The 12,500-nt window shown below is 43.4% G+C and overlaps 1 protein-coding gene across 1 annotated transcript in view; it reads right to left on the reverse strand.

The window, feature by feature from the left end:
* Positions 1-7,119, reverse strand: part of fam20b (FAM20B glycosaminoglycan xylosylkinase) — a 56,365-nt gene extending 49,246 nt beyond the window's left edge. Inside the window, exon 1 of the mRNA XM_063200660.1 lies at positions 6,975-7,119. Within this exon, the coding sequence (XP_063056730.1) occupies positions 6,975-6,993 (19 nt within the window). The 5' untranslated portion in view covers positions 6,994-7,119. The remainder of the gene's footprint in view (positions 1-6,974) is intronic.
* Positions 7,120-12,500: the final 5,381 nt, after the last annotated feature.

Genomic DNA, 12,500 nt, shown 5'->3' on the forward strand with positions numbered 1-12,500 from the left:
AAAAGGCAGGATATTTACAGTGCTAATAGCATTACATCTGAAGGCTGCCAATGGGCTGACACTGATGTTGGTAAAACGTGCTTGATCAAAGGTGACAACGTTTCTTCTCCGATGTTTTTGTACACTACATTGAGGAAAAGGGGGGAGTGAGCGAGAGGGCAAAGGATCTTGCTTGGATGTAAAACGATCATTCATGTGCCATAACAGGAGTGCTTACAACGTCAGGCAGTGTGCTGTTTATGCTTGGTGCAGACTTGACGAGATACATACAAAATGTAAACATCTGCTCGTGCGACTTTTGGCAGATAGTTGTTCATAGAATATATGTTGAAAGAAAGTTCATACACTTGATTAACCGGCATTTAAACGGAAAGGCGACCGTACCAAATAAATAACCTGGTGAATTTGAACATCTAATAACTACACGTTAGCTAGCTAGCTAGCAGCGAACGTTAGCGTGTTAGCTGGACAACTAACCACTACCTCCAAGTCAGACACGAGTCTCCCATCTTACATAAAATGTAAATTTAAGTTGAAAGGGGGTATTGTTGAATATATGACCTGGCATATAAACCATTTGAAACAGTACAGCTTGCTAGCAATGCTACCTACCGAATCTCAATAAGCGTTGCTAGCTAGCTAGCGCGCTACATTACTTGGACAAAATCAGCCCATTTCTGATGTTGCATTGCTACTAGATCTCAAGACTCTACTTGTAGATTAATCTACATTTTGTATTTCAATTGTAAGGAGATGAAAAACGGACAACAGATCTCTAATAACTTAAACATCTGTGTCATAACATTGCAATCGTTTATGCTAGCTTTCGCTAGCTAGCACCACCACTAGTGTGTGAGCTTGCTAAAGCAAGTTACCAGTTTTAAAACAACTAGGATCTAATTACAGTTGGAAGTTGGTAATTCGGTTATTAACAATATGAATTCCCTCTCCAGTGTATAATCAATAGCATTAAGACAGTGCTAAAGTATGTTACAATAACAATACATCAAAGTGCAACAACCTGCTTTATCAAAAAAACCCTTTAAACTCATTAAAACCTACATTTCCTAAAAAACGGATGACCTGTGCAAGGTATACAAATCATCCCGATCACATAACTAACTCTGCAAGTACAGTTGAAAATAGATCAGCATCTTAAAATCCCACTTTCTTAGACAAGTTATCCACAGCGTCGATAGAAAACAATATTGAACTGCGCGGCTTTCTGCCCCTCGCATGCGCAGTTGTTACCTTTTGTTACCGTGTGACGTTGCCTGGAAATCTATCTATTATGCACAATGACAGACACACAATATAGCCCTATTATGCACAATGACAGACACACAGTGAACCCCTCTCTCACACAGTACGACTAACACACAGCAAGGCAGAGACACACACAGTATAACCCTCTCACATATCAAGACAGACAGGCAGACAAATCCACACACACATGCACGCACGCGCGTATACACACTAAGGGTACACAGACACACACAGACAGGCAGACAGACACATACAGGCATACAGACACATACACAGACGGGCATACAGACACACAGATGGGTATACAGACACATACACAGACGGTCATACAGACACAAACACAGACGGGCATACAGACACATACAGGCATACAGACACACAGACGGGTATACAGACACACAGACGGGCATACAGACACATACACAGACGGGCATACAGACACACAGACGGGCATACAGACACATACACAGACGGGCATACAGACACAGGCATACAGAACCACCTTGGCAGGGCATCCCGCCTCACACACACCGACACTCAAACACTGCAAGGCAGACAGAGACACAGTATAGCCCTCTCATGCAGCAAGACAGACAGACAGACAGACAGACAGAGCGCCCCCACAAGTTAAGACTCATACACACAGCAGCAAGGCAGAAAACCACACAAAGGATAACATCTATCATACAGCTAGACACGACAGACCAGCAGACAAACGCACACAGACAGTGCACCCACCTTTCACCCAGTAAGACACAGGCACACGGGACAGACAAGCAGGCAGGCAGACAAGCACATAGTATACCCCTCTCATTTACGGCAATACAAACACACACAGTGCATCCTCCTCACACAGGCAGACAGACGTAACTGAGGTGTTCCTGCACTAGTTCCCCACTGCGTGCTCGAACCCGCCACTTACTACCAGTCAACGTTCCAGTGCAGGCGTGGGAGGCACAGCACGATAGCGGTGAGCTAAAGGTCCAGACCATAGACATAGACTAACCTAGACTGGCAATGGGCCTCAACATTTTCGGATTTCTCAGCAGTCAGACCAAAGCAGACTGCCATCTTGGTGAAGACTCCCGTAACCACAGACTTAACGTAATGACGTTATCAGTCCATAAGCAAAGTTCTTCCTGTATGTGAAAGGAACTTCTAAAAGTGTTGAAAATAATGTGATGCTTCGTTTGCCGTATGTGTTGTATATCTATAATAATATATAACACAACATCATATAATACATCAATACAACACAGCATAATGTTGTACAATGCCATTACACGAGAAGACGAGGGTCTGTCATATCTTTCTGTCTGGGCTCGTGATGTTGCTAGGTTACCGTCAGCGTCTTCTGGGAAGCTTGCACAGTCAGCTTTACTTAACGTACGGGCATTTATATATACTATCAATGCATACGGGTTATATACACACCTATAGGGCTGGGTAATATAATCGAGTTAATCGATAATCGATCGAATCGAAATTCACATAATCGATTCACAGGGCACAAATTCGATTTTTTTGGTTCTTTTTGTTTAATTTAGGTTTATGGAAAATAAGAGAAGGAGAAGAGAACGGATTGAATCGATTCGGAATGAATCGAATCGAATCGAATTGAATCGTGATAAATCGATTCAAAGCCCCAAGAATCGAAATCGAATCGATACAGGAACATGGCTGCAATACCCAGCCCTACACACCTATATACATAGTTGTCAATAACTCAGAGTAAATTATACCAACTAAGTTGCATACACACAAGCATGACCGATTCACTATCACAAAATATCCTCAAACCGTAAGCTGCATTGCTGCAACGAATAGAGTCTCGGTAGGGTTGCCAGATGAGATGATGATCGTGTGCCCTTTTCTACCTGAAGACCGCCTTCCTAAACGGCCCGATTTGGCGGGAAACCGTCAGATCTGGCAAGACCGCTCAACTTCTGGGTCTCTAATAAAACGTTTGGTGGTAGTGAGGGTGATTCCTTTCCTGGAGTGACAATATAGATGTTACGATTTGTCAAAATCTTACAGAAAATGATTGAAACCCACTTTGATAACGTTGTAGTCACAGTTTGAAATCGTATGCATTCCTATGGCTCACAGCTCTGATAGTCTTCACTAGGAGGAGCTATGTCTGTGGGAGGAGCCGATGGGGCGCGAACATTTTTCAAAGATGGCTGCGCCCAGTCAATCTGAAATTCTGCTAGGGCCTTGAACTGCCCATTGCCAGTCTAGGTTAGTCTATGTCTATGGTCCAGACCAATAGCTCAGCACTACCAATATATTTCATCAGGCCTTCGAGAGGAAGGGTTAGTAACATTCTACGGCAAACATTATTATATTACATTACATTGCACTTAGCTGACGCTTTCATTTATTCAACTATTATTTTTCAGTGTATTGGTTACAGTGCCTGGAGCATTGTGGCGTTAGGTGCCTTGCTCAAGGGCACTTCAGCCATGGATGGAGACGTAGGGAGAGATCAGGGGGGATTCGAACCGTCAATTCCTAGAATGACAGAGCAACTCTCTAACCATTAGGCCACGGCTGCCCCAAACTCTACTACAGTAGTTGGCATCCGTAGCACAGACAGACTGAATGCAACTCCCTCTTTCTCACAGCAAGACAGACAGACATAGCAGGCCTGTCACACAGTAAGACTCATCCACAGGGCCCTGCCGTGGCCATCCGATAGGGCACTCGCCTGCCATGCGGCTGACCCGGGTTCGATTCCCGGTCTGGGTCCTTTGCCGACCCCTCCCCGTATCTCTCCCCATTCGCTTCCTGTCTACCTCTTATACTGTCCTGTCCATAATAAAGTCTAAAAAATATCTAAAAAAAAATAAAAAAATAAAAACACTCATCCACAGACAGAGAGATAGATGGGCAGGAGGGAGACACAGACGCACAGAGACACACAAATCAGTCCTGTCACTGTGACATGACGTCTCTCACACTGTTAAGATATCCCTCAAGGTCAGGATAATATAAAATTCTTAACTGATTGCTTAGCACGGAAATATTTCACTATTTCACTTATTTCATGAGGCGATTTGGTTGACTACAAGGTTAGTTGATAAGTGAAACAATGCTTTGCAAGACACAGAGTTACACTGAGTCATGGGTAAACGGTTAGGGCGTCAGACTGGTAACCCAAAGGTTGCCGGTTTGACTCCTGACCCGCCAGGTTGGTTGGGGGAGTAATTAACCATGGCTCTACCCCCATCCTCCTCCATGACTGAGGTACCCGGGGCAGGGTCCCGTCCCACCCTTTCGGGCGCCATTGGGGGCAGCCCCCTTGCACAGGTGAGGCATAAATCCAATTTCGATGTGCAGTTTGCACTTGTGTGCTGTGTCTCAATGACAATGGGAGTTGGAGTTTCCTTCCCAGTTGGGGTTTCACTTCACTTCACAAGCTGGCTTTATGCACTGTGCCCCATCATGCACAGAGCAACAGTAAGCATGGGCTCAATTTTAGGTGTGGATGGTGGATGTGGATGGCATGTCCACACCACTTTTGAGGTAAACCTAGCTTCTCCCCACTACTCAGAAATATAATGCAAAATAGTATACCATGATTTGCTATATTAATGTTCCCACTTCCCACCACTTCCCAAGCCAAATCTACACCTGTGACAGTACGCTATAATGATGGCTGGCTTTTCAATCTTCTCCATATGCCTTCAGATAAATCTGATATCTCAGACTGCTCAGGATTCGCGGGTGGGCCTGCCCTTGGCCTTTGAAATGACACTTCCACATGTCACACTCGAAAGACATTGTGATCCGACTAGTTTTTTTTTGTGATATGCGCAATCACACACTGCCACCGCCCTTTGAATGATAAGAGTGCAATCTTACTCATTTAGGCCTTGATGATGGAAAACACTATGAGCCAAAAAGGAGTGTGTGTGTGTGTGTTTTGATGAGTGGTCAGTGAGTTAAATTGACAAGTCAATCAATGGTAAAGTTGCCCATTTCACCTCTGTGTGTGCATCTGCAGGGATGGTGGAATGCACCCCTTTCCCTGACCCCTATGTGACCCCATGGGAGGTAGACAGGTTTTGCTTTGAGCAAGGTCGGGCAGTTGCCCAGGGACTTGTCCAATCAGGGGCCTCATCATCATCGCATTACGCCACGGTATTTGTTTTCCTGCATTTATACATCATTGATAATTAGGAGGCGTCAAAGTTGTTCTTTACTCAGAGCCTCAGATTTCCTAATATTGTCACTGCCCTGTGGGGTAGACACAACAGTGATGCTTCAAACAGGATCACAGGACTCCACCGGTGTCAATTACACTCCACAGACATTCAGATAAGAATTCTCCACTGCATAGCCACAACATGTTTGGAACACTGTTGAAACAAAAGTTCAAAAGGAATCCCATGGTGCCAGGCAGAAATGTACATCCATATTTGTCACTAAAATGTGTGATTGTAAGAGAGAAGTATCTTTGTACAACCTTTAACAAAGGTATGGATTACTTCAGCTTTTCACGCTCAGTGTCAGTGTCAGTGACGTGTACAGCAAGCAGAATCTCTGCCTCGCAGCTGGCGGCGTGTTGGTCAGGTTTCAACTTCCTGTTTGATTCAGAGTCTGCAAACAATAACTTACCACGTTGGCAAACGCCCGGCCTAGCCTACTTAAGATCCTTCCAACTTGACCTGTCATGTTTGAGGTTCCTACTTTTTCTCTTTTCAGACTGAGCCGTCACTGAGGTCCTTGCCTAGGCATAGCAGCCACGCAAGCAAAGCTGAGTTTCATACAATCACCCATTCATAACACTGTGGCAACTAGTCCAGGTCTTGCAATGCCAGCTACCAACGTATACATTTCAGCCCAGTTCAGTTGACTCTAAGGTAATAAATAGAGCTCGGTGCTTTGCATTTTAATGGTCAACGAGAAAATAAGCCTAAAGATGACTAAAAGAGAGAAATAAACACTGCTGCTGGCTGGTTAGACTAGTCTGAATGGACAGACTAGCTTGCTAACTTTGACAAGCCATTTGGCAGCAAGTAACGCGGATAACGATTAAAAGCAACCTAAATAATTGTGGAATTTGATAACAGATTTGAGAGGAAATTCGACTAGAGCAATTTACCATCTTGCTAAACGTTACCTGACGATAGTCTTCTTTCAAACTCCATGGGTAAAGGAGGTCTCCCTTCACTCAATACTTTGCATAAACAGGGTAACATCAAAACCTTGCACACAGCATACATAATTTCCAAGGATACCTTCTAATATTGCTCACTGACCATTTACTGTATGTCATACGGAATTTGCACTGTGAGATTAGCTGCTTAGCTGGCTTTAATAGTTAGCTGACAGTAGCTAAATGCTTTCCCATGGTTGTCATGAAGATTTTGAAGTTTTAACACGTCTAAGCTTATGGATTCGTCGACGTGTCTAGCTAGTGTTGGCAAAACACACATGCTACGGTGGTAGACTGTGCCACCCAGGATGTGTAATAACGAAACCAGTTAATGTGTAATGACAGTAGCGAGCTTGGTCACAGCTACATGGGCTAACAAATCAATGGTAAGTAGCAAGCATCTGGCTAGTCTTTACGACGACAGAGTAGCCTGCTAACGTTACTATGCACGGATAGTACCACTTGATAGTCCACTGTATGTAGCTTGGTCATTCAGGAATTACGCACCTCTTCAGGCCAATAAAAACTCTTCGTCGTTACAAATCTTCAGTAACGAAGACCATAACAAGCCGGGAATCGTTGATGTGTGCTGTGCTGTCCGAAGTGAATGGCTACATTATTTCCACTCGTCCTCTGGCACGGTCCTCCTGCATGTAACAGAATGCACTCCGTAGCACACCGAGCATCAGCATCACCGCACCCCTTAAAGCGAACGCATAAAACGCATGGTGTGGTGGTGTGCCCGACACAGTGAAGAACAGAGAGACGCTGTCAGTGCAGCATGGATGGTGTTTTTTCTTTTGCATTATCTAATTTTCAATGACAAACATAGAGCCTTCTCTAGCCGCTATAGTGTAAAACCCACTGGACACTTTTCTAGTTTTTGATCTTCTCTGTGTGTGTGTGTAACTGGGATAGGAGATCTGACCCTGTGTATGACCATATGTAGGCCTATGGTTATTTGTGAATATATGTGCAATTATGTTGTGTGTAACTGTAATGTCCTTATACCTCTTCTCTTCTGTAGGCCTATTTATGTATGCTACTTGACACCTTAATTTCCCTCAGGATCAATAAATTATACTCTACTCCAGTGGTTCTTAACCTGGGGTGCGGGCACCCCCTGGGGGTGCGCCAGAGATTTGAAGTGGGTATACTGCATATAGTTGTGCTATTCAAAATAATGGATCAATCAACTATCCCTTTAAAGGGACAGTTTGGTCAATTTCAACATGCAGTTGTATTGCTCACGCTACCCTTGACTTGTCAGTACCTGGTGATGCCACATTTTTCGGCTCAGCCCTTTCCGAGATATGAGCAATTCTAATGGGGGCAGCGTTTGTTTACATTTTTAAAAAATGAAACATAGCCCAACTCCAAATATTTTCCCAAAAGGTACTGCTGTTTGCTAGTTGTCTGCTGATGTTTTATAACCTTTTGGATGTTTTTGGGAATAAATAAAAATGTTTTTTTGAAATGTAAACAAAGAGCTGCCCCCATTACAATGACCAGGATCTCGGAAACGGCTGAAGAAGAAAAAAAAATCTCAGGCACTGACAAGTCCAGGGTAGTGTGAGCATTACAACTGCATGTTGAAATTGACCAAACTGTCCCTTTAAGTGGGTATACTGAAATCCCTGAAATGTTGAGGTCGGTATACTGCGTATACCTGCGTTCTACATAGACTACGCCACTGCTTACAAGGTGGGCTCTGTCATCCAATGTGCTTAAAATGATGGATCAAAGGGTAAAACCCCACAGAATGTTCAGGAAAAACTCAGTCAGTGATTTAGAAAAACTCTCATTCATTCCTATTCCTCCCCAAGACAGAGAAAGAAGACACCATTAGAGACAATGCTTAATAATTCAAGTAGTTTTATTTTAAAAGGAGGAATCAAAATGAGTATAGATAAACCAGTACCTAAAGCGTTTAACACTATGCCCAAACACACACATTGTAACCACCCCCCCATTCAATTCAAAGCAGGCTATTTAACTACATTAAGTGCTCCCATTCACCAACAGTCACCCCAGTCAAACCAAACGCAGCATGTAAAGTGGTGTCCACGACATTTCAGAACAAATGTGGAACAGAAAAAAAACCAAAAACCCAAGGTCAGGAGAGAGAGGTCAACACATTTTTTTTAAATTATTATTGTTATGTCGACTTTCATCAGGACCCCAGGAGCACATCACTCCTGCACAGAGGTCACAGTGCCACCTGAGGTATGTGTGTCATTGAGAAGGGCAGTGAGAGGATTTTGTGTGTGTGTGTGTGTGTGTGTGTGTGTGTGTGTGTGTAGGGAGGGATATTAACTGAGACGAACTTGTAAAAAACAAAAGCAGATTTTTGAGAGGGCAAGAGTCCCGCTTACAAAGGGATGAACATGTGTGTGTGTGTGTGTGTTTATGTGTGAAATGCAGTGAGTGTGTTTTGTTGAGAGAGGGTACAATAGACAGCACTCTGCCTCCTTTTGCGTCCTCTGACTCATGAGCTGCATGCTAGGCATCGCGCCAAACGAATTACACCTCCTTTACGAATTACACCTCCTTTACGAATTACACCTGCTTTACTGCATGAAAGGAACAGTAATGCGAATTACAACTCATTTACTACATAAAGGTTCAGTAATGCGAATTACACCTCTGTAATGTGAATTACAACTCAGTAATGCGAATTACAACACACTAATGCAAATTACACCTCCTTTACCACATAAAGGTACAGTAATGATTTAGTCACCCTCTGGAAATGCCTTCCAAGAAGGAAATGTTGAAAACATAAAAAATAAAAAAAATACAGGTTAAGTCTTGCATGTAGTTCTTTCCAACCAAACAGCATGACATCTCCTTATACACACACAAACACGAGATCCAAGACAACCAATTCACCATATTTTAAAACCAGTCTGTCTTTTGGTCAACAGAGGAGTGAACAATTTCCATCTTCCCAGGGCAAAACAGATCCGGCTTAGCCTAGCCTACCTTTTCATGTGGGCCGTGCTGCACACAGTGTGGCGTGCAGCATGAATCAGACACACAGTGTCTTTTATGAGGCATAACGACACAGGCTCACGTACTGTAGGCCTAAATCTCGTAAAAGTAAAAGGATGAGCAAGCAACATAAAATGGTTACTAAGGACCAAATACTGGAGAGAGAGAGAGAGAGAGAGTTTATGAGTGCGGAGAAAGCACAGCGTTTGTGTGCTGGCTACGGCCTATTGACACGTTTGGCTGGGGCGGGCCTGGGGCAGAGTCATCTGAGCGGGCCTCTCCAGCCAACGCATTCGATGTAATGAGGACCCAATTCCGGGCCCCCTTTCTCCTCCATGGGCCTGGGAGAACCGACCCATTTGTGGCATGATAAGTGACATGACTACGCCATTAAAAAAGATTAAAATGGGTCTGCAACCGATTCAGTGGAGGACAAGCTCTAGTCTAAGTCTGAATGACATAATGCCACAGAGGCTGTGTTTTGGGAATGTTTGAGGGCCATTATTCATCATTATTACAGGCAAGCTCTAAATTAAAACCTGCCAAATGCTGGTGAATATTGTGTTTGGCTGATAGAAAAGGCAACTTACTAGCCACTTTGACCCATTAGTGAGCGTGTGTTTGGCTAGTAAGTTAAACATCTACTGTACTAGCCATTTTGGCTGGTGATGAAAACAGTTAATGTACGCAGAGCCCTGTAACCAGTATCAACAGTGCTGGTTGTGTTTTAACAGATAGAGACATGTCTTCCAAGAGAGGCTGTGGTTTGGGATGGTTTGATGGCAGGGCTCCAAATGAACACCTGCCAACCGGCCAAATGGAGGTGAAACTTCAGTTTGGATGGTAGAAGAGAACATTTACTAGCCACTTTGACCCATTAGTAAGTGTGTAATATTAACATCTACCAGCCATTTGGGCTGCTGGTGATGAAAAAAGTTATTTTAGAGCCCTGTTTGAGGGCCATCACTCATCATTATTCCAAAGGGAGGTGTTTTTTTTAGAGGAGAGGGCTGACTGCTACTCACTCTCACCAGGAGCGGAGCTGTAGAGGGAGCGAGTAGGGCAACTACCCCGGGGCCCAGAGCCCTCACGTATTGGTGGTGGGGGCCCTATTGTGACTGTGGCAGGCCGTGTGGGGGGCCCTATCAGTGTCTCGCCCTGGGGTCCTGTGTGCAGTTGTTCCGTCACTGTCTCCCACCTTTACATAATCCCGTCTGCCCTCAACAACAGCTGATACTCGAGGAATTCATCGAAATCAAACACAGTGTACCACTCATCTTTTCAAATCAGACAACCATTAAAACTTCGGTACTGACTACTACTGTAGGCCTTTTCCATTTGCACACAAATTCATAGAAACGACAATGATTTTCTTCCAATTGGAAAAAAAAACAGTCAATGAAACAATGAATCCCTCAAAGAAGAGCAGGGTCACAGCATTTTGCAGGTGTACCCTCGAGGGCGATGAAAGCCTCCTCTGAAATGACAGCCTTCAGGTGAGTCATTTATGGGCGATTACACCATTATCTATGTGACCAACGGGTCAAAGTAAACCACAGATGAGGCTTTTAGAAAAAGAGGTGCACAGAAGTACACATCTTTATGCTTTTGACTCTTGTCTTGACTCTGGTCTGGGCTTTAATGCTGTAGCAATAGCACTGCAAATCAGCCGAAAAGTGTGGAGAGAAGACCAAGCCCTGTCAACGACAAAAAAACAACAGAATAATCTACACCCCTTACTCAAGTGTGGTGAATAAAATTCAATGCAAAAAAAGCAAAAGAATAATAATAATTAAAAAAAAAAAATCATGCATGAAAGTTAAAGGACCCATCATGGGCAACAATCTGAATATGCGCACACTGTCACCTTTCAAAACTGACCCACTAACCTGCCCACCTGTTTGACCCCCCCCCGCCCCTTCTGCTGAAATGGGCTGACCTACACTTGACCCCCCCTCCTACTCACTGTCTGAGCAGACTGCTGTGAATACATAGTGTGTGCTGTGCTTTTCACACACAAACACACAATCTCAAGTGCCCAGCGAATAAAATGCCTAGCTGATACGCAATCAAATTGAAATGCATGGGTTGCTTTTCTCTGTGTGTGTGCCGTGTGTGTGTGTGTGGTAGCAAGACAAATTGTACAATTCATGTGTGTACTCTTTGTTGAGAACTCCTTGCTTTACTATTCTCCTCTGTTCCGTCACAACAGGACGACACCAAGAAGCCTTGATGCACACAACACATCCATTACAAACAATTAGAATCACAAGCCTGTTAACGGGATTAAAAAAAAGGATTAGGAGAAAAAATACACAGAAGAAAAACAAACAGAAAAAAACCAATCTATGATGACAACAAAAGCAACACTATGACAAACAAAAATACAATGTAATAAAAATGTAACACAAATTAAAACATCCTAGACATGTGCAACTTCGTCTACACTTGTAATACTGTACATAGTCTCCCAAAAACGTCCGACTGCAGACTAAACGCAGTCCTTTATATAAAATATACATAAAATCAACTAAAAGCAGATAACAACAACAACAATAATAATAATAATAAACAACATGGCTCCATGATAGCTTTGTGTTTTCAGCTGTTAATGTCAGATAGGGAGTGAACACCTTCTCACCGACTTGGTAAAGGTCAAACGAAAAAAAAAGAAGAAAAAACCCCCAACAAAAACAGTAAAGAGTGTACATGAGAGTACATCAAGGGCCTATCCAAAGAAAATCAGGACTCAAGGACTCTTCTATTAGATGATTTACGTCTTAACGTAAGCTGGTTTACTCCTGAACCAGCTTCTTATTGTAGTACAGGCCCCTTCTCACTGACTTGGTAAAGGTCAAACGAAATACACAAACAAACAAACAAAAAAACAACCCAATAAAATCAGTAAAGGGTACATGAGAGTACATCAGGCCTTTCAGCCTGGGCGCTAGGTAACCATAGAGGGAAGGACAGGACGGGGGAAAACAAACAAGAGTAATAAAAAACCAGACGGTACACGCTCTAGTCTCTCATACTGACTTTGGTGACAGTTTTCACACCTTGGTAATAATGGCAG

Source organism: Engraulis encrasicolus, chromosome 6 (assembly GCF_034702125.1).
Source record: "Engraulis encrasicolus isolate BLACKSEA-1 chromosome 6, IST_EnEncr_1.0, whole genome shotgun sequence".
NCBI classification, from domain to species: Eukaryota; Metazoa; Chordata; class Actinopteri; order Clupeiformes; family Engraulidae; genus Engraulis; species Engraulis encrasicolus.